This window comes from Trachurus japonicus, chromosome 14, assembly GCF_045865225.1.
Source record: "Trachurus japonicus isolate A0001 chromosome 14, Traja_1.0".
NCBI lineage: Eukaryota > Metazoa > Chordata > Actinopteri > Carangiformes > Carangidae > Trachurus > Trachurus japonicus.
This window is the reverse complement of record NC_140920.1, coordinates 9,434,546-9,458,077: the sequence shown is the minus strand read 5'-3', so window position 1 is coordinate 9,458,077 and position 23,532 is coordinate 9,434,546. Positions and strand designations below refer to the sequence as shown.

The 23,532-nt window shown below is 39.8% G+C and overlaps 1 protein-coding gene across 1 annotated transcript in view; it reads left to right on the top strand.

Moving 5' to 3' along the window:
* The window catches only part of b3gat1b (beta-1,3-glucuronyltransferase 1 (glucuronosyltransferase P) b), a 28,693-nt gene extending 5,656 nt beyond the window's left edge, over nt 1-23,037 (top strand). Inside the window, exons 2-8 of the mRNA XM_085797352.1 lie at nt 7,857-8,132; nt 16,683-16,781; nt 18,263-18,405; nt 19,279-19,790; nt 20,988-21,284; nt 21,539-21,644; nt 22,649-23,037. Of these exons, the coding sequence (XP_085653478.1) occupies nt 18,294-18,405; nt 19,279-19,790; nt 20,988-21,284; nt 21,539-21,625 (1,008 nt within the window). The 5' untranslated portion in view covers nt 7,857-8,132; nt 16,683-16,781; nt 18,263-18,293 and the 3' untranslated portion in view covers nt 21,626-21,644; nt 22,649-23,037. The remainder of the gene's footprint in view (nt 1-7,856; nt 8,133-16,682; nt 16,782-18,262; nt 18,406-19,278; nt 19,791-20,987; nt 21,285-21,538; nt 21,645-22,648) is intronic.
* The last annotated feature ends 495 nt before the right edge of the window (nt 23,038-23,532 follow it).

Here is a 23,532-nt window from a genome sequence, read left to right as displayed (position 1 = left end):
TCAGCATAGAAACCACAGGAGGGATCAACATCAAGTTCTGTATTTACCTCTCATAACACTTGACATATTGAATTAGGTGAAAAGGTACAAGAGTTTGATCAAATCAGAGGTAAACAAGGGGGGAGAGGGACAACAAACATGAATATAAATATCAGAAAAGTTTTATAACTTATAAAAGAACCAGAACTGGTCTGTAAATGAAAACATACAATACATGTCTGGTGTAGAAATAAGAGACTCTGTGACACATTGATCAGGAGTAATCCAGGAGTCCTGCAAGATGAAAGACTTATTTATCCCACATTAATTAAAAAAAGAAAGAAAAAAGCAAAGCACTGTTTCAAGAAGAGGTGACGTTTTATCATCTGCAAAAGGGAATTGATCTGCAAACACACACACGCAGGAACAAGCTCATGAATCTGTTACTTAAAACTGTATTTCCTTGATCATATTTAATATATTTTCCACTACATCAAATCAATTCCAGAAGCAATTAGGAAAAAATCAACAGGTGCAGGACAAAAGAGTAACAGAAAAAGGACGAGACAGAGTTGTTTTTGAGGCAAATTCGTGCAAAACCGCTGATGTGCGTTCCCGTCGGGGGCAGTTTTTCAGCAAGCAGTCTCTGTATTTCCCTCTAAAACAACTCTGTCTGGTAACGTTGTGTTATTATCTCATAGTGTGGTGAATGTGCAGGTCACAACTTGTCCACCAGAGCGTTGTGGAGTTGTTGGATTGTGTATTTGATGAGTTTGATGAGGGAAACCAAGAAATCCCATGAGCCTCCGTAGCGTAGCTCTGAGCAGCTCACGGCTCTGCTCCACCGTTCTAAAAATAACTTGCACCGACAATTAAAGGTAACGAACCTACTGCTATGACACTGATTATGGCAATGGGCCAATTTCTATTTATATACCCCATCCCTAACACATGTCAAACTCTTGACCTGAAGAAGACCCGTGTAATGCTATATATTACATTTTGGGAGCAACAATATCAGTGTGTGGACATGTTTTCTCCTTCATCAAATCAATTCCATCCATGAATGCAGAGATGTTTTCATTCTTATTTGACAATTTTTTAAATTAATGTTGTTGTTTTAGAGCCCAGCATGCAGCCGTTCTGAGCGGAGAGAGAAAGAGCATCAACTAAATGAGTCTTTCTGGTGATGACTGAGCTACTTAAAACTTACGGCACTATTTTTAAAGTTTCTTCTCTCCTCCTCCCCCGGGGCAAACACTGTTAACAACTAAGAAAATAGTAAACAAGTTTGTGTGTATTGTGTGTGTATGTGTGTGTTTTTGTAATGAGAACGGCTGCCATACAGAATAATGTAATGGAAGCTGCTGTAGCTTTGCATTATGGCAACGTCGAGGCTATGTAATTACTTGCTTCCATCCTGATTGTGGTTCACTGTGGCTGGGATTGCTATTGTTTTATGTGTGTGTGTGTGTGGGGGGGGGGGGGTCAATACATCCAATAAATTACTTGTGATTACCCAAAGATATGCATTTAATCTAGATTTTCATTTTCTATAATTCAGTCATTTTGTAGGTGAAGTCTCTCAAACATAAGCGGTTTCCTACCTTGACATGCCTTATATGGTTTTACACGATGAGCTCCTGTTTGTCACATTTTATTCCAAATGTAGAGACAAGAATTTTGATGATGTCACTTCAGGCGAAATGAGACGCGGCTCCATTAACCGTAATTACTTACAGAGAATTGTTGTTTCTCGCTTTGATCATGAGAATAATTGGATTAAACTAATTACATGCCCAGCAGCATCTTGCACTTGTGCACAGCAGTCGTGTATACATTGATGATTTTTGATGGGGACTGATTGTCATTTGCCTTCGGCGTCCGATTTTATATTCTGTTTTAAGAATGCGGCAGCCGCAACATGGTCTTATAAGCATCTTAACATAATTATTATTGTGATTGTGGCCATATTTTGTGAACTGATACTGCGATAATACATGAATTTTGATGAATGTTTGATCCCCTCAAGGGAAACAAGCTCATAATTATTTACTCAACCAATAAATCCAGTATGCAAAATGGCAATAAAATGGGAATATTAACTGAGGGAGTAGCTTGATGAAATAATTGTCAAATTCAAAGTGCATGCCGTAATTAGATTATAGTTTGCCCATAAGCAAAGCCAGTGAATGAGAATGGGAGCAGCCATTGGTGGTTTTTCAGTGTTTACTGGTTCATTTTCTGCTCATAAACAGTTGTTATATTTGAAATAAGTGATGTAAATATAGTTTAAAACTTTTACATATATTGAATTAGTCCACAGTGTCTATGAGACATGGTATGTCTCAAGTTTTTGTCCATAAAAGTAGATTTTATTACAGTGAGATTGGACTTGTATGGAGTGACATGTTCTTACTTTGCACCTGCTTATTATACATTATAAATGTAAATGAGCTGGACTTGATTTGGCTCCACGATTTTACTGGCAATCACATCGAATCTGGTCAGTGTCTTTCAGTTTGCCAAGTAGACGTTGTTCAAGCAGACATAACTGTGGTATAATCACTGACAGATAATGTTTTTAATTAAGACTGTATGCCAAGAAAACAAGAAACACAAGACGAACAATACAGATACACACTCTGACATATAACTTTTCTCTGTAAATGTGAAGTTTGAGGTGTAACACGATCATTTTCTTGATTTTTTACATGTTTTTTCTTAAATAGCTGCAATAATAAATGTGTGCTGGCCTGGTTTTGTGTATGGTTTCCAAATAGATATTATGCACACTTTACATTGGCCATGCCTTTAACGGCTCAGTGTCCCAGCTGACACACAGGCTGATGGGGAACATTTCCAGATGAGGAGGCCAATAGTTGGAATGATTGAATACAATAACAGTGACATGGCTCCTTTTCAATTAGTGGACAAAAGTCTAATGCCAAAAGGCAAAGTGAATGTGCACTATTGTTCACTGTACCCAATTTGTACTTTTCCCCTCTGTTTATCCAAGCTGGTTGTGTTTAACAACATGCTAACATTGGTGCCAGTAAAATAAGAGTTATGCACCGTCTTGCATCATGCATCATCATATAGTAATATTTGCATGAAGTTTTCTAACATTATAGCTGCAACAGGTCAAACCAGAGCAAAGTAAGGCATGGGCTGCAAACTCCCTCAGCAGGGGTCTGGACTGAAGTGAGGAACATTGTGTTTCATGGCTCATGAAGAGGAAAAATCTGTTATTACTCTAAAAAGATCACATACTCCTTCTTCAAAGTTTTGCTTTTATCAGTAGTTCAACATCAAACAGACACTGCTGACCCCAAAAAACACACATATAGACTATTATGGACCATAAAATTTACAGAGCAACCAGGGATGTTCATCAGGTGGTTCAGATGGTTTGTGTTGTTCATGGTTGCAGAGTTTGTTTTGAGCCAACACACACATACACACACACACACACTCTCTCACACGCACACACACAAGAAGATCCTAATTACAAATGCAAAGTGGGCTGTAAGTGGGAACATTTTCCCTGTTGGAGCTGTGAAATGCATTGTTGGCATGGTGCTATCTGGTACTCATTAACACTTCCACTGAAATGACTTCACACCGTCTGTACTTGTAACCATCTTCACAGCAGAAAGCTGTAATGGCATACACCCACATATTAAATTATTTAACTATCTCGCACTTTTTCAAAAAAAACAATTTCTGGAGAGGACATTAATTAAAATCTGGCTCATCTTGTATTTAAACAAACCTCCAGTCTCCCTCTTGCATACCATATATTACTACTAAATCCATTAAAGTAGGGCGTTGAGCACAAAATGTCACATTTCCTGATCTGACTTTGGCCTTTTGTCATTTTCTGTTTGCTTGACAGTGCCTGTGGTGCACAATAGTGGCTGATAACAAATTGCAATGTGATTCATTCTGGAGTATATTCAAAATAGAGACTACTGCTCCATCAGTGTTTCATTTAGACAGGGGAAAAATAGCAACCGGCCAATATACTAATAATGGTGCAGTGAGAGGAATATTCATTTTGTTGGACCAGACACATGTTGTGGAGTTGAGCATCAATTACATTCCTCAGAGGAGTCGATGTTTACCCACAACACACTGAATAGCAGTGGCAATGTCTTCTGTTCAGTCGTCACTTGTTAAATATCTCAGTAAGTGTGGGTCAGTCAGACACAGGCTGTTCTGAATGCAACTTTTCATTACACTGCAAAAACTGAAAATCTTTCCAAGGGTATTTGTCTTATTTCTTGTCAAAATGTCTCATTTCTAGTCAAAACTAATCTCTTTCCACTTAAACTAAGACTCATCACCTAAAAATTCACTTGTTTTTAGATCATTTGCACTTGTTCCAAACAAATTTTCACTTGAAGTAAGTAGAAAAATCTGCAAAAGCAAGATTTTAGTGCTTGTTATAAGGAAGAAAAACTTGTTCCACTATCAGATTTTTCTACTTATTTCAAGTGAAAATATGCCTGAAAGGAGTAAAAGGTTTTTATATGATGAGTCTTATTTTAAGTAGAATTAGATTTGTTTTGACTAGAAATTACATTTTGACTAGAAATAAGACAAATATTCTTGGTAAGATATTTGAGTTTTTGCAGTGCAGAGTGAGAGAAATAATTTGTTTTCTCCTTGCACTAGGTTGTGAGACCTAAACAGCCTCAGGAATGCCTCCAAAATATAGAGGTCGGTTCTTTAAAGTCTTTATTCTCATGGCTGTATTTTTGTTTTTTGTTTCTAGATGTGATGCAGTGCAGATCTTATTGACTCTCTCTCAGTTGTCTATATCTATAAATATAGTGTAAGTATAGGAGAAACAGGAGTATAGGAGCTGCTACTGTTGCAGGGAAGCCACTAATTATCACCCAGATGATTTTCAAAGGATCCAACACCCTGGAAAAGACAGGGGTTGTGCTTCACAGTGCATTTGCCACATATACATTAAAGTTTCCGGCTTGAGAAATGATTACATTTATCTGAATATGTAACATTTGCATTTTAACAGGACACCTGTACACTTCTCTCTGACTGTGACACCTTTGAAACTGCATATAAAAACATAATAATAAAAAAAAAGATCCCCCTTTTTACCCAAACTTCAGATTCATCTGAATCTAAAAGGTTATTTTGTGGCAAATCTCTTGTAGTTTCTGTGCTGAACATGACGGACGTGGCAGTATAACGGCAGATGTGGGGGATACTGGATATTTTGATGCCAGTTGGAGAGAAACGTGTTGAGCTGAGGGCAAATTATTCCTTCACAATGGATCTGTTTACATGCACACATTATTTCAAATAGCGCTGCAGATCATAATGTCCCTGATATAAGCAGCTTCTTTTATTCTGCTCCCTATTAACATACGAATGAATAAACAGCAGAGGGAGGATTTTCCTGGAGGAAAATGAGGCTGATGCAGGTGATAAGGTCCATGCATATCTAAATAGTCTTTAAGCCTCTAAGAAATATCCACAATGATTGATTTGAATTATATCAGTACTGAGATAATAATGAAAAGAGTTAAATGGGAAATTGAGGTTTGCGATGGTTCACGTTCACGCATGTGAGTAACAAGAGGTGGAGAAAGGGAAGAGTTAAAGTTTAAGGACAAGTGCTGTTCATTCTCACAGCCCCTTACCTGACCCTGTTACAAAGAGACAGAATTTCATTTACTCGCGGTATAAACAAGCCATCGTATAGAGTGTGATAGTTCAGTACACTGTAGGTCACTGTGTGCTGAGGAAGACATCAGTGTCGAGAAATTGGAAGCAGTAAATCTTGTAGATATGCTCAATGCTCAAGACATTTTATTCTCTCTTTTCTCTTTTATTCTCCACTGTTTGATTCATTTTCAACATTTGTGACACGTGATTTATTTGTACAACATTCACCACAAGTTAAAGCAGAAGTAAGCGATCTGGTTGCTGGCGGTGGTTTTGGCTAACTTCTTGTCAGTCGATGGAGTTAGCAGTCCCCGCCCTCGTCCCTACGTCACCACATTCACGTGCATCCCTTGGCTGCACACACAGAGGACCGCCCCTTTATGCCGTTCTCTCTCCTCATTGGATAAAGGTTGTAGGATACAAGGAAAGTTTTCTCCTCGGCTTACAGCAGAGCAGAGTGACTGACAGACCCGTGTTTCAGACCAAACACTAGTGAGTAAGTGATTGCCGTCGGAAGATATAACTATTTAAGACTTATATTAACACAAACATTCCACTTACTTCTGCTTTAATGCTGCATTAGCATCAAAACAAAGTAGGCTAAATAAAAAATGATAATACATACGTAGTCTAAGAAAAAAAAGTGGAAAAGTCAGGGGTTAGGGGCCCACATTAGTATTCTTTCAGGGGGCCCAGAATTCCTAGCAACGGCCCTGCATGTAGCATGTAGCAACATGTAGCAGCAGCTTTGCTATTTGTTTGTTAATATCTCTCTTTCCAGCTAAGGACTGTATGTCCAATATTCAGTCGGATTTCAACTCTTCTCTTGAGTCTTGAGGAAAACTGGTTATTTAGATCATAATGGGTTTATTTCTCAGGCACAGAGCCTATAAGGTGGAGTTTTCATGTTCTCCCTGTACCTGCATGAATTCTCCTCTGGTTCCCCAGCCTCCTCTCACAGTCCATGCACAGACATGCAACGCTCTAGCTCTATTGGCGACATGAAATTGAGTGTCCAGGGTGTCTCCAGCCCGTCGGTATAGACAAAGGATGTACTGTGTGTATGTATGTTTCTGAGTGAGTAGAGTAGTGGGTTTATCAGTATTTGAAGAAAAAAAAAGGCAGTTACTAAATAAACAGTACATTTGTTCATTGTAAAAACAAAAGAGAGATGGATAATTATGAATTAGGTGTCCCCATGGGGATCATCAGTTAAACTGGAGGCAGTTGGCTCCGATGTCTAAAATCTTTGTGATAACATGATATAAGTTTTCTAATTTCTTTCTAATGATGGTCTAATCCAATTTAAACACATGACACAACTGTTGGCTTAATATTATTATTACATTAACTGCTTAGGTGTGTTTATGTTATTCCAAGATGTTCCCTTCACTGCTATAGTCTTATATACCGGTATGTTGAAATATTTTTTGTTATATCTGTAGCGCTTCCATCTTAGATTATCGTTAAATCAGACCAGTACATTGTATTGAATAGTCAGTGGTGGCCATTAAAAACAGCTACATGCCACCAGTACAACAACTCTACACTGCCACAAATCAACATTTCTCTGCTTGGTGTACAGTAGATGTTTGATTCCTGCTAAACCAATCTATCCCACAATCTACAAAGGTCGCAGTCACTCATCTGAACCACCTGCTATAGATGCTGCACAATTCAAAGCCACTGCTGCACTTCTTCACCATCCTCTTTAATTACTGTGCTGCCTCTCACTCTGCCTCCTCCCTCTCTGGCTCACTTCTTTTGAATGAAACCATATTTTTTTATTATTGCATTTTTCAAGCACAGGGGTCCATTCAGAATGCAAGTCCTTTCATGGCTGTCAGGAAATGAAAGCAAAGTGAATAGAAATGTTGTTGCTGTGTGACTAGTGGACCATGTGACTTTAGATGTTTATGCCTCAGATAAACAACCCCTCACATTATGCATACTAGCTCTCTCAATTTTGAAAAAAAATCTCGCTTCATCCTCAAGCAAAAATTCCATTTGTGGGGCTGTGACATTTTTTATGTGATTTATTCTATTGTCCCGAGTCCTCCAGCCATGGCTGCCCCTCCACCCGTCCCCTTTGCCATCAGCTTTGACAATCCCAGCCTTTGTTTTTGCAATGAGAAGCAGCATTCTTCCAGTGGGATGACCTCCTCTGTCTCCAACAGGGGCTGGCACTGAGGGCGCGACCCTACCCAAAGATTGGATAGCTGCACCCGCGCAACGCTGTGAACTAAATCTGCTAGCTGTCACCTCAACTCTGCTGCGGCGGCTCATATGTGCACCGGCCGCGCTCTCCTTCAGCAGGAAGATCCGATGGATCCCTCCGCTCATCACAGCTGACACATCAAGGCCCCGCATGCAGCAACACTATCAGCACCTCCATCATTAACACAGAACAACAGGGATTAGACCATGAGGAGAGTGGATCATCCATCATTCCTGTAAGTACACTCATTTTCATTATTGAGAATCTTATTTTGTGATTAGTCAAATTGAGTTAGTGCTTGTGGATGTTATTGTGAATAATAAATAGCACAACTAAAAGTTTTAGCAGCACCTGCAGAGAGAATCAGAGAGGAGGGAAAATACTGAAGTGGGAAAAAAAAGCTATTTCACAGAGATCTCATCTCTAAAATCCACCTGCACCTGAATGTTAGGAAACCAGCTGAGCACTAAGGCAGCGGGCTCAACTTTAACACCTTGAACCAGCTGAAAAGAGGGATTGTATGAAAAACACACAGAAACTGAAACAGTTATATATCTGATTACTTGCAGCTGTCAATCAACCACAGGAAAAGGTCATGCACAGGATTCAGAAAGAAGAATTTGATTGAATAAAATCTCAGTATACAGTTTCTCATAATCCACACTGAATTTATTTATAGCCGTGATATTCCTGCCTCTCATGCTACAATCGAATTTTACTGTGATTGGAGCAATATCAGTTGTTATTATTTTGTGTATCTCTGCCTTGAGGTCTGAGAATGCACATTGAACTTCTTTGCTGTAATGAGGATTTATATAACCTTTATTTTACCTCGATGGACCACTGAGGAGGAGTTCTCATTTATAATGGTGTCGAGAATGACCTGGATACATTTCTCAGTGGCTAATATCGGCTGTGAGTTGAACACACACAAAAAATAAATACATAAATATGGGTTATATTGATATCAGGAGAGACATATTCATAGTTTTCATGAGCTGAGTGATACATTTTAAATAAGTGAAGAGAAGCTTTTTAAGTGTTAAATGAGGCTGGCACCACTCCATCCACTCCTGGCTCTTTGATCGAGTGGAGGTGCATCATTAGTGAGTTCGGGTTTGGACTCATTATGCTTAAAACGCATCCAGGTCCACCTGAAATGGTTTATTCATATGATTTACTGACTTATATATATATATATATATAAATGTGTGTGTGTGTGTGTGTGTGTGTGTTTTATGGATCCTAAAATGACACACTGCACTAAATAAAGCTGCTGTAGAGAGCACTGTCACAATACAGGGCCGTTGCTAGGAATTCTGGGCCCCCTTAAAGAATACTTAAGTGGGCCCCTCCCCCTAACTTTTCCTTTTTTTTTCTTAGACTACGTATGTATTATCGTTTTTTTATTTAGCCTTCTTTGTTTTGATGCTAATGCAGCATTACACTGCAAAAACTCAAGTATCTTAGCAAGAATATTTGTCTTATTTCTAGTCAAAATGTCATTTCTAGTCAAAACAAATCTCATTATACTTAAAATGAGACACATCATATCAAAAGTAGCTTATTTTTAGACACCTTTTACTTCTTTCAAGCATATTTTCACTTGGAATAAGTAGAAAAAATCTGATAGTGGAGCAAGTTTTTCTTCCTTATTACAAGCACAAAAAACTTACTTTCACTGGCAGATTTTTCTATTTATTGTGAATTTAAGTGAAAATGATCTAAAAACAAGTTAATTTTTAGGTAATGAGTCTTATTTTAAGTGGAAAGAGATTCGTTTTGACTAGAAATGAGACATTTGGACAAGAAATAAGACAAATATTCTTGGAGAGATGTTGAGTTTTTACAGTGTACTATGAGTATTAGTCAGGGTCTTACGCAGAATAAATCAGTCATACAAAGATTAGACTACTGGGGTCTTTTATGGGCCCTACTGGGCGCTGGGCCCCTAGAATTATCATCACCTTTCTCCCCTATACAACGGCCCTGTGTGTATAGTCACAGTAAAGTCAATGTATGTTGGTCGGTTTTGTATGATGTAAGAAAACCACGTCGTCGTTTGTTGTTTTGACTGGCAACACTTAAATTAGCTTCTTGGTTCAGCGGCGCCGGCTGGTTCCAGCTGAGTTAGCACAGCTGAGGTGAACAATCCTTTCTTATGCAGATGCATCAAAATGAATTAATTCAGCGACTTATCAAATATAAGATAAAAAAAACAAAACAAAACAAACATAAAACCATGAAAGATTCATTATTCGCCCTTCTACCCTTTGTTATGGCTCCAACCTCAGAACGTTAGTGTCAAGATTACGACTGTTTTAGTGTTATAGCTGCTGCACGTTGCTGCTGCTGCTCTGTGTGTGCACTGCTGACTCATCCACGGCCCAGCAGAGCTCATTAGAGAGGTGGCAGTTCTCCTGTCTGAAAGAAATCCATCATCATCTCACCTGATCTGACCTTTACTATTCATTATCAAGTCAACAAATAAGCCAAATGCATATGGCTTCTCCTCTGATTTTCTGTCAATCAATAACTGTTAGATAGCTTTCTTCATCATCTCACATACTCATATCAACACTTCCCGTATCAAGCCTTTACCATCTTCCACAGTGTTTTGTTGCAGGAGCAGGTGGAAGCTGCAAATCTTTATCACTGAAAAGATTTTTTTTTAAAGGGAACGTGAGCTGTGAGCCTTTCACTGTTTCCAGCTAACAGCCTGCTCTCTGCCTGCAGAGGTTCACCTGCAGCAGGTGATGATGTGTTGTTGAGCAGAAAGTCATTAGGCTTGAGCTCCTGTTGTATTCCAATCCAGACGTCTTGCGTTGGATTGTTAGTCCTATAAAACACAGGTGGCCCTCATCACACAAGCACAGAAAAGAACAACAGATGTTGTTATTCCTATTGCAAATTATTGTTGATAATATAAATCATGAAATCAAACCTGCGGTAACACATGCACTGGCCTGGATTAAAGCAGAAGTAAGCGATCCGGTGGTTTTGGCTAACTTCCTGTCAGCCGATGGAGTTAGCAGTCCCCGCCCTCGTCCCTACGTCACCACATGCACGAGCATCGTCCTCAGTCTATGCAACTGCCCCCTTGGCTGCACCAAAGACGGTTTATAAACCAAGACCTTCCATGACGAGTCAGCGTCCTGTATGCATGTCACGCGGGCTTCTGCACGGCCATGCCCCTTTAGGGAGACCAGAGGCAGCATAGAGTGTATTGACTCCAATGGGGAAATTGAACGTGAACACAGATTATGGTCGATTCTTTCTCCCCACAGTCACTGAAGTAAATTTTGGACTCATTTTTCACAAGCCATCTCTTCTGAACAGTTTGACACGAAAATGGCAATTTTCAGACGGACACATCAGGAGAAAATTCACTTTGTTCAAGACCTGTCTCTGTCTCTACGACACACTCTCGCCAGATTTGGCACAGATCTCCTAGGCAACATCAAACAAACGGCTGCAAACTCCCGTGAAAATGATTTAAATTATTTTTGGCATGCTAAATATTACTGTTAGTAGTGTAAATATTTAATGTTATCATAAGAAAATATAAATATCCCACTTTCATCTACCTACAAATTGTATAAATCCACACACACGTTCACAGACGAGGTGGGGTGACGGTTGGCCACGCCCATTTAGAGAGACAGAAGGTGTATACCATTTCTATCATTGGAGCCAGCCTCTCATGGAGTATCTTTCCGTATATTGAATATCTTTGGCTGCACACACAGAGAGGACCGCGCCTTTATGCTGTTCTCTCTCCTTATTGGATAAAGGTTGTAGGATACAAGGAAAGTTTTCTCCTCGGCTTACAGCAGAGCAGAGTGACTGGCAGACCCGTGTTTCAGACCAAACACTCTATAGAAGTGATTGCTGTCGGAAGATAGAACTATTTAAGACTTATATTAACACAAACATTCCGCTTACTTCTGCTTTAAGCACATTTTGGTGGAAATTTCGTGAAATTCAGTGGTAGTTTGCTGATATATTTGGATGTATGACTGGGTGGTTGTTGTAATACTGCCTTTGTGTAAAGATCAGGATAAAATAGATAATTGTTGGCATAAGTAGAGCTACAGTGTCTACAATATTGTCATTTAAACCAAAGTTTTGTAAGTAAAACAGAGTTTATTTGATGTTGCAGTGAACAGAAAGCTGCTCATTAGTAAGACAGACAGCAGCTGCTGGTTGCAGCACACGACGGCCCAGGGTAAAACTCTGAGATCCAGTCACCATGTTGACTGTGTTCTTCCACCTTCAGGATGGGAACTTGATTTAGTTTGTTTGACAGAGAGATTGTGTTTCATTGCAGCACATCTGTCAGGAAGGCAGTGTAGTTAGTTAGTGCTCATTAATTTACTCCACCAAGAGGCTTTTGGGTTGTTTTTCTCCCTCTTTGTCTGATCCTGTGTTTTCTCTGACAGTGAGCAGGAAAAGATGCTGAAAGGACTTTTTGATTTTTGATTAATAATTGTAGTCACATTTTCCCTGGTTTCACACTGGTGCAGAGTCATTAACAGGTCATTAAAATGTCAGCAAGCAGCATTTGATTCAATATACATAATTTGGATCCACCCAGAAAATAAATATCATTAGTTTCATTCATTCACTGATCATCATATGTTTTGTAGATAGTATATGTCCATAATGTTTGACCACATTGACCATATTTAGAAAACAGATTCTGCAATGCTGCTAAATGATGAATGAAAGTCTGTCACTGTACAACTGTTAACACATCTACTGTTGTTCCATTAGATGAGAGTAGCCTATCCTACATGTATGTAATTCCAAACTGATTTTTGCTCGTTTTCTTCCACCTCATGTTACAGTTCATCTCACATCTGTTTGTTGCTCGGAGCAACGACGCTAGTTCACACAAAAAATGGCAATGCAAAAATGTTGAGGAGGCGGAGAGAGAGAGCGAGTCATGGCTTTTTCAACATGATGTGCATGGATAATTAACTTGTCTATATCAATGACATGCTGTTCAAACATGACCCTATTAAAACCCGCCCTGATGTGTTAATTATCCAGCGCAACCTTTTGATCTCGGACTGGGGTGATCCCTTTTAATCAAGGATTAATTGTGTCTAAAGACTTGTGATTAAGCAGCAGAGGATCTGTTTCATGAAGAGACAAAAGCATACAGAGTGGTTAGAGCCTGTGTCACTATGAGCACAGATGTCAATGGTGGGGAGTCAACACTGTGGTCTGCGGGGGAAAAAACAGATCTAATGAATAATCAATAAGCTTAGCAGGTAAATGTGATATCTCATCCACAGAAATGCTTGTAGAGCAGCACAAATCAGCTGAACCAGGTAAATCTGTGCTTCTGAATGTAAAAAAATCAAATTCAATGCCTCTGTCAAGATGCAGAAAGGAAAAACAAGCCTGCACCAAACTATATTCAAGTATAATCCCTCTGTTGATTGTTTTATTTTATCACCCTGAATTTTTCCCGTCAGCACAAGGTTTTCATTTTTGTCCATGTTTGTGTTTTAAAATAATAATAATCCCACTCAGCTCACTCAAGATCTGAATCACCCGTGAAGCACACTAGCACACACACGTGCAGCTCCGCTATTATAATAAATAACCACACAGTTTGCTCACACAGCAGGGAGACTTCAGGGAGCATGACAGAGACACGTTAAATCACCGAGACCCACGTTTTTAAAAAACAGAGTCACATACAGTCCATGGTGTGTTTGAATTTTGATCCAAAGCAGATCCACTGGAGGGCAGTACCAAAATATGAGAGATAATGATTCATTGTCATCGCTGCCTAGAGGGCACTGTTTGCATGAGATCATTGTTTTGTGGCTGAAATGCTGCTCGGCAATTTCGTCTTCTATTCTGGAACAAACAATAAATGTTCTTGTTGTTTTTCATTCTTCCTCCAGTTCTCACTTTAAACAGACTGTCTGCAATTAGTTTCTTCGACAACAGGCTTTTTCCATTTTTGTAACAAGGCTGTACTGTCTGTCCTCTCCTATCAGATCTCTATATGAACTTGTCATCACAGTGGTATGTCGTTGTGGCTGTAAAATGCCCCTACGGATGATGATGTAGATGGAAAATATGCTTCAACGTCATCGGCATTTAGACTTCAGAGGATAAGAATATATAAGGATGTTGATCTCAAAGTCAAATCAAATCAACAGAATTAATTAATACCTATAGGAAGATTTATTTTTCTGCAGCAGCATGAGATGGCATCATTACACATGAACATTTAAAAGACAGAACAGATACAGATACAGATACAGATACAGAGGACAATTAAAAACAGCACAAAACAGAGACATGACAGAGCTCACTGATCAGGATTCAAAGCAGAATAAAAAATACAGTATATATAAGATAAGATGCCTTTATTGTCACTGTATTTAAAATACAATGAAATTGCAACTACAAATCACACACTGCAAAAACTCAAAATCTTACCAAGAATATTTGTCTTATTTGTAGTCAAAAACAAATCTCATTATACTTAAAATAAGACTCATCACATAAAAAAGTAGCTTGTTTTTAGACACTTAGACACTTTCAAGCATATTTTCACTTAAAATAACCTGATAGTGGAGCAACTTTTTCTTCCTAACAAGCACAAAAAACTTGCTTTCACTGGCAGATTTTTCTACTTATTTCAAGTGAAAATTTGTTTGAAACAAGTGAAAATTATCTAAAAACAACTAAATATTTAGGTGATGAGTCTTATGTAAGTGGAAAGAGATTAGTTTTGACTAGAAATGAGACATTTTGACTAGAAATACGACTAATATTCTTGGAAAGATTTTGAGTTTTTGCAGTGGTATTTAGATGCACATGATAAGACAAAGACACTACTCATCACCATAAAACAAAGAACAAGGCAGATTAAAAAAGAAGATTAGAAAATAAAAACAATAATGCACAATATTGCATTAGTAGATGCTGGAGAGATACACAGAGTCACTGTGTGTGTTTGTTGAGAAGAGGGGAAGAAACTGTGCTAAAGTCTGTTGGTGTGTGTTTTTATTGTATCTCCTCCCTGAGGGCAAAAGGTTCAAACTGGAGTTGATCAGGATGGGAAGAGTCTTTAGCGCTAGAGAGGCAGCGGGTATGAGAAATGTCCTCAAGTGAGGAAAAAGGGCAGCCAATGATTTTTTTGTATTGACCTTCTGACCCCTGGTACAACTTCTCTGTCAGCTACTGAACAACCACACAGTGAGGCAGTAGCTATGTGATTATGCTCTCTATTGCAGCATGGGAGAAAGCCGTCAGTAGGTCGGAGTGCAGGTTGTTCTTCTTCAGGAGCTCAGGGGAGGTGCAGGCGCTGACTTTCTCCACTCAGTTTTACCTCTGTGGTAACACTTTACTTGAATAGGTATTCATAAGATTGACATAAAACTGTCCAAACCATGACATAACAGCTGTCATAAACATCAATGAATACTTATGACAGCTGTTGTTAAGTGTCATTTGGTAAGTTATGTCACTTTTGATGCAAAGTTGACATTATACGTTTCGGGGTTTCGGTTTATGATGACAGGAGGATGGTCAGCTCTGCACTCCCCTAAAGTCCAGGAGAAACTCTTTTGTTTGCTTTGTGTTGCTAGCCGAGCACCAGACTCGTCCCCTCCTGAGACGAGACCGACCACCAAAACTGTATTATGGAGTTGGTTGGATGGGAGGGAGTACAGTCATGTGTGTAGAGAGACTATAACAGAGAGATGTGAGAGGAGAAACCCCGGTGGAGCAGCTTCCTAATCACTATGTCTGGGATGATTGTGTTAAAAGCAGTAAATATAAAACCTGTCAAGATGATCCTTCAATTTGTATCACATCCATGACCCCTGGACAAAATTTAGACATCAGTTACTCCCAAAATATTTGTGATATTTGTGAGACCCAATCGGGCTGGGTCTGGACTAAACATGAAAATCACTTTTGACATGGGTTTCAACATTTTTAACCCCTTCCTGGCCAGTTGTTTTTGTTGCAAAAACACAAAATTTCTATGGGGCTCTATGGGCTTTATGGCTGGTGGTGACAGTATTTTAGTGATAAAAAGAGATATCCAAAATCGCCTCAGTGAAAACTTCTGACTATAATATGTCAACAAAATAAAACAAGAAATTTGAAAGGGGCTTTATCCATTGTTCAGATTTCGGTTCTGGAAATTAGCGCATATTTCATTAGATATTGCCTCATTTACATATTTGAACAAAAAAATTGACAAAACTTGTAATGCAAAAAATATTTGTCCTAATGTGAGTGATAAACTTGGGAAGTTTCATGGTGATATCTGTTAGTTAAAAGTTTTACTAACACATTGGACATTTTTGTCCACTTGAAGGGTCATGGGTGTGGTAAAAATGCATTACAAGTCCAAAAAATGGACTTTCATTCTGAAACTCGGGACATCCAGAGTTTAGCCAAAGATAAACCTCCTTGCCAAAAATCAGGCCCCAGTGACCTTTCATTTGACTGTGGGGAGTTGGGAAAGTGTGAGAGGTGGACAAAAAAGGAGGGTTAAGAGCATGATGCAAGGGACAAGGAATAAATCAAATAAAAAGAGACCTAAAGTAAAGGAAAAAGGGCATCAAGACTTACTTAAAAGAGAAACAGCAGCGGGAACAAAGCTGTTCCTGTAGCACAGAGCAGCTTCAACAGATTTAACAACAGGAAAAGTTTCTTTATATTTGTGCATTATTTTCTCGACACGCATGATATTCTGACAGATGGACTACACAATACACACTTTTGTTTCTCTCTGCAGGGAAACCGACTGAACTGATGCACAAGTTCCTCTCCTCCGGGTCTCTTTGTGCAACGCATCAATCCTCGGACTGACCATGTGGGTCGGCCATAAACTAAGGTGAGACGGGATGGAAATGAATTGCATTTATATACTGTCATGCTTTTATCCAAAAAGGTTTCACAATCTGCCTCATTTACACCCCCACACAGAGATGGAGGTGAATTACAATGCATCCCCTTTTGGAGTTCAGTATCTTGCTCAAGGACACTTCTAAATGTGGGGGAGCTTCTATAATTCACTTTAATGTCATTTGAATTGCACAACTTCCTTCAGGGCAACAACAGAGTCATGTTCACAGTGTTGATAGTCTCTACTCTGCTACTGCGAGTTTCTCTTTTTTTAATTAAAACATCTCTGTTGTAAAATATAGGATATGTAAATCGGGCTTCAGGCTACATTAGGTCCAACCGAACAACATGAGTTGAGTTCACAAAGTCTGTGTCTGTGTCAACAGTTTACAGGCAGTAAAGGGCCTGACCCTCTCAGCAGCACTGAAGCTGGCCTCAAACCATTAGCTCAAATGTTCTCTGTAGTACACCAGTATGCTTTCAAATGAGACAAAAAGAAAGCTCGGAGCGGTATTCTGACCTATTTTCTGTTTTGCAGCAGTTCCAGCAGGCTGATACCACTTCTGAACCAAATGCCTCCTTTCCTTTTAGTGCATGCCTTGCAGCTACTACAGCATGGTGTTCAATAGAGAGCCACCATGTATGGACTTCGAGATGCAATTCACATGATTTGGAAATTCAATAAACCAGCTCATCCATTCACGGGCCACAGAGAGGAAGCTAAATATAACACTAAAGAGCAGCCAGTGTATCCTTAGAAAATGACGGCTCTAAGTGGAGTTTAGTGGAAGACAATTTCACCCTTTACCCTGGAATACAATAATGTTAACCGTAATTATACATCACTCTGTTACACATTTAAAACCCAAATGTATAACTTAATCATAAATAAATTATTCATTTAATTTAGGAAAAACAACATCAAACAATGGCACAGAATGTTATAATAAAATAATTGAATATACGTAGCAGGAAATGCACATGAAGTTTAGTGTATGGACGTCATCCACCAGAAGGAACATAACTGGCTCTTGTTCTTCAAGAGGCTCATGTACTTTGACATTTACAGTGAAATGCTGCACATGGTGGGCAGTGGGTTGTTTCATGCTGCAGTCTGCTGGGGCAGCAACATGTCTGACCTGATCAAAGGAGACTGGACAAGCTGGAGACTCACAGGACTGTTGTTGTTGAGAGAGACATGCAATCCAACCATATGGTCTCTACAATGTTACAGCAGGTCAGAGAAGCAGCTACAGCAGCAGCTAACATCTTATCTGCAGGACTGCGAGGACTGTGCAACACCCCAGCCAATCGAAGTGGCTCATTACTTATCTAATTACTGTTCATTTTTAATCCTATTTTCAATGCTGAGCCATGGATTTACGCTTGGAGATTCATAAGTTTTTGCAAACTTGTTCTCTGGTTGTTTGTTATGAATGTGCATCGTGTCATTTGTCATGTGCTCTGCAGGTAGTGACATGACTCAGGTCTGACCCTGGAGATGCCGAAGAGACGAGACATTGTGGCCATCGTGTTGATCGTGTTGCCTTGGACGCTGCTCATCACTGTTTGGCACCAGAGCACCATCACTCCTCTGCTCGCTACTCGAACAGGTAAGGCTACAAGGGTTGATCAAGTGTGAATATGTCTTTTTTTCTGCATTAATATTTATCAGGGCAGAATGCAACAAAAGGTGTTTGTCTTGCTCACCATACATTTGTTTATATGTTTATTTATAGGATCCCTATTAACTGATGTCATGACATTAGCTATTCTTCCTGGGCTCCCCAATGCAATTTTAAAAAGAACATAGTACATACTCACATTCATCGCTGTTACAGATCACTGTATCACCTCATCATCATATACACAAACAGCAAACAGTCTAGTCTAAAATCTACTATTAGGTACAAAGAATACATCATACATCACATTACATTACCACAACAGTTCAACCCACAAATAAATTCCTATAATAAATTATTATACATTATATATTTCTTACTCATTGAATTTCCAATTTATTTAAATAGTCTTTTACTACCTTTTTAAAAATGTGTTTTGAGTTAATATTTTTGATATTATTAGGTAATGTGTTCCATCCTATAATGGCTCTGTATATTACAGTATGTTTTAAAAAGTTTGTTCTTGGTTTAGGTGCCAGTAATAGGTTGCATATTTATTGACACTTCTGGTGAACACCATCTGATCTGAGAAATATTGTGTTTTTTTTATTGTTAATCAAATTCCTCATCAAAGTTAGGAGACTTCATTTTAGTCTGTCTTCAACCAGAAGCCATGATAAATTCAGATGCATTTTTAAGATATTTGCATGCAGTGAACACATGATGTGTGAAATGCCATGAGGCCAGAGTGTTGTGTGCACAGAAGGTGAACTGTTGAGAAGATTTGTTTTTTTTAATGCAGCTGCTTCATGTCCAACAGCAGTCTGTTCACTCATTACCATCATTTTCCCTCCGTGTCAGATGGCAGACGTGATGGTCGCTCCAACTCCAGGAATACTTTTGCTGTCAAGGAATCCTGCTCGCTCCAGAACCGGGACATCGTGGAGGTTGTCCGCACCGAGTACGTCTACAGCCGGCCCCCTCCCTGGTCGGACTTCCTGCCCACCATCCACGTCGTCACCCCCACCTACAGCCGGCCGGTGCAGAAGGCCGAGCTGACCCGACTGGCCAACACGCTGCTCCACGTGCCGAACCTCCACTGGATCCTGGTGGAGGACGCTCCGAGGAGAACCGCCCTGGTCAGCCGCCTCCTCCTGGAGACCGGACTCAACTACACGCACCTCAACGTGGAGACGCCGAGGAACTACAAGGTGCACGGGGACACCAGAGACCCCCGGATCCCACGTGGGACCATCCAGAGGAACCTGGCCCTGCGCTGGCTGCGGGAAACCTTCAGCATGAACAACAGCCAGGCTGGGATCGTCTACTTCGCAGATGACGACAACACGTACAGTCTGGAGCTGTTTGAGGAGGTGAGGAGTTCTTCCTCTTCATCATTTCACAGACTTTCTTCTGGTGTCTTCATCTTAAAGAGGAACTAAGCATGATTTCTCCCATGGCTGTGCACTGCAAAAACTCAAAATCTTTCCAAGAATATTTGTCTTATTTCTTGTCAAAATGTCTCATTTCTAGTCAAAACTAAACTCTTTCCACTGAAAATAAGACTCATAACCTAAAAATTAACTTGTTTTTAGACAATTTGCACTTGTTTCAAACACATTTTTATTTGAAATAAGTAGAGAAATCTGCAAGTGGAAGCAGTTTTTTGTGCTTGTAATACACTACATTTCCCATGAGCCTCTGCACGCATGGTGAAATTCTTGGACTGACGCAAGACGGATGAAAGCGAAAGCATTTGCCAAGAATGTTTTCATTAATCAACAACAAAAGTCGGAGGTTGGAAGACGATCAGATACCGTCGTAGTTCCGACCATAATCGATGCCAACTAGTGATCCGGCGGTGTTATTATTCCCATGACCCGCCGGGCAGCGTCCAGGAAACCGAATCTAGGAAATACTGGGCGAGTCGACCACTAAATAATAATATCAAAATAACTATAAAGACAAAATTATATATTTATCTAAAATGGACCCATTAACAAATAGATTCATCCACATTAATATGAGACTCTTATATAACCAAAAGCAAACTCCTCAGGGTCTCTTTAAATCTTAAAATTTTAAAGGGACAACGAGGAGTTTCTATTTGGTTATAAAAAAGTCTCACGTTAATGTGGATGAATCTACGTTACCCACACTTGTTAATAGGCCCATTTTCGATAAATATATCATTTTGTCTCTATCGTTATTTTGTTATTATTAGTGGTGGTGGAAATGCTGGGCGAGCCGACCAGCGTTTCCTTACTTTCGGTTTCGCGGACGCTGCTCAGCGAGTCATGAGAATAACGCCGCCGAATCGCCGTTTATGGTCGGAACTACGACGGTATGTGATCGTCTTTGAACCTCTGACTTTAATTCTTGATGAATGAAAACATTCTTGGCCGGTCCAAGAATTTCACCATGCGAGCGGAGGCTAATGGTAAATGTAGTATGAAAACACTTCGCTTTCCAAAACTCCTCGTTGTCCCTTTAAAGTAAATCTATTAAATCATTAAATTTAAAATCACTCACACATCTGACTTGTTTCTCTGTCTGTCTCCAACCATCAGATGCGCTCCACCCGGAAGGTGTCGGTGTGGCCCGTGGCGTTCGTGGGCGGCCTCCGATACGAATCCCCTAAAGTGAACGTCATGGGCAAAGTTTACGGCTGGAAGACGGTGTTCGACCCGCACCGGCCCTTTGCCATCGACATGGCCGGGTTTGCGGTGAACCTGCGCCTCATTCTGTCTAAACCTCAGGCTTATTTCAAGTTACGTGGAGTGAAGGGAGGATATCAGGAGAGCAGTTTATTAAAGGAGCTGGTGACTCTCAGCGATTTGGAGCCTAAAGCTGCAAACTGCACTAAGGTAAGAGGCGAGCAGGAGTCTGTCTGCATGTAACTCCCTGTGATCTGACACAAAAACAAGCTGGATGTGTAAACATTTGAAGGATTGTAAATCTTGAGATACTCTGCTGTCATAACAGTTTCTTCTTAAAAACATTAAACCGTCAGCCGACCCTTCACACTTACAGATTATTTAATAACTGCACAGCCTTTTTTGAACCCACATTTCTGAATTAGTACCTCATCTGTTTCCACCCTTTTCTTTCCTACACACAGGTATTAGTATGGCACACACGGACAGAGAAGCCTGTGCTGGTAAATGAGGGCAAGAAAGGATTTACAGACTCTAACGTGGAGATATGACATACTACATCTGACACAGGTAATAGCACAGATTTAGAAATGCAAATTACAGCCTCTCCACACGGTGAATATTTTTGGGTGATGGATCAAAGGGGAGCAGAAATATAGTGCATGAGACATGGCCCCTACTGGAAGAAGTACATGTCAGACTTTTTTAAATGATATTTTTATCACAAATATCCATAGCCATGTTAACAGCATGTCTCACTGGATCAGCAGCACATCGGCCCATCTATCAGACTGAAATGTCTCAGTAACTCAATGACTCTGAACATCCACTGGACGGATTTATTACTGGAGCCTTTTAACTCTTCTACAGCTGTTGGATGGTCATCACATTAATGATCCTCTAATGTTTCCCACCAGCCTTTTTAGTTTAATATGTTTCATGGCCAGGTGTATGATATACAAGCATGCTGACATTTTCATATTGAGTATCATGTTGATGTTAGCATTTAGTTCAAAGAACCAATGTGCCTATTGATACCTTCATGTTAAAGGTGTACAGAAATGGCCGTTTGTCCTGTTTGTCGCGCCGAGTTGTCACGAATCGCCGCACGAGTTTGCCCGAGTAAGGAAAACGAATTTGATTGGTCGTTATCGAGCGGGCAGGATATTCAATGCTTGCGTGAGACCGAGCTCGGTGTGTGTGTGTGTGTCTCAGACGTTTGATTGACGGATGACGGATCCAATATCAGTGGCTGATGAATCATGAGCAGGCTGACGTATAATCCGTGCGCCTGCATTATCCAATGCGGGAAAAAATACCACATTTTCATCCTGGATTTAATTAAAAATATAATTTTGCACAAAGTTTGGGCTACATCGTCTGATAGATGAGTTATTACACTAATGTTAAGACCCACAGTGGGCTCAAATTCAATTTTCTTTTCTGTACAGCTTTAAATGGATGGTAGAAACTGAGAGATTCCAATATTTATGAAGTGAGTGTGGCCAGAATATGTCATTTGAATATAATTTTGTCTTTGTTCTTCCTCACTAAGTGTAAATCTGTGGTTTCAGGGGAGTCGTCTCTCCGTGGGATTTTTACCTGGACTCAAACCAACCTCAGAGCTTCTCAGAGCAATGGCCAGAGTCAAAAAAAAGAAGAAGACAAAAAATCATCACAGCACAGTAGCTGTCCTTCAGCGAGAGATTAGAAATGGAGGAACGCCTGTCAACCCGAGGAGGCTGCACAAAGCCACGTGCATGTACCAACCAGAGTATCAAAGCACACCTGCAAAAAAATTAAGCCTGCCTGTTCCGTCTGAAACACTGGCCGATGTGAGACGCTGCTACACGTTGCCAAAAGGAGCCCACTGAGGTCTCCTCCTCAGAGAGAGACAAAGGATGTTACGCGGTTCAAACTACAGGAAGAGATGGCACAGCAAGCAATAAAGAGCCCTCTCAGAGCAGACACTGCAGAAACGCACTTATTTCTAGTCAAAATGTCATTTCTAGTCAAAACAAATCTCATTATACTTAAAATAAGACTCATCACATAAAAAGTAGCTATTTTTTACTTGAAATAGGTAGAAAAATCTGATAGTGGGGCAAGTTTTTCTTTCTTATTACAAAAAACTTGCTTTCACTGGCAGATTTTTCTACTTATTTCAAGTAAAAATGTGTTTGAAACAAGTGAAATGATCTAAAAACAAGTTAATTTTTAGTTGATGAGTCTTATTTTAAGTGGAAAGAGATTAGTTTTGACTAGAAATGAGACATTTTGACAAGAAATACGACAAATAGTCTTGGAAAGATTTTGAGTTTTTGCAGTGGACAACACCAGCCAAGCACCCAATCAGCATTAAATAGGGCCCTTTTGTTCTGAGTCAAGCTGGCTATCGGGCACTGGGCTGCACAGACGAATAAAAGGGCTCCTTGTCATAAGTGAGTCAGCAGTGACT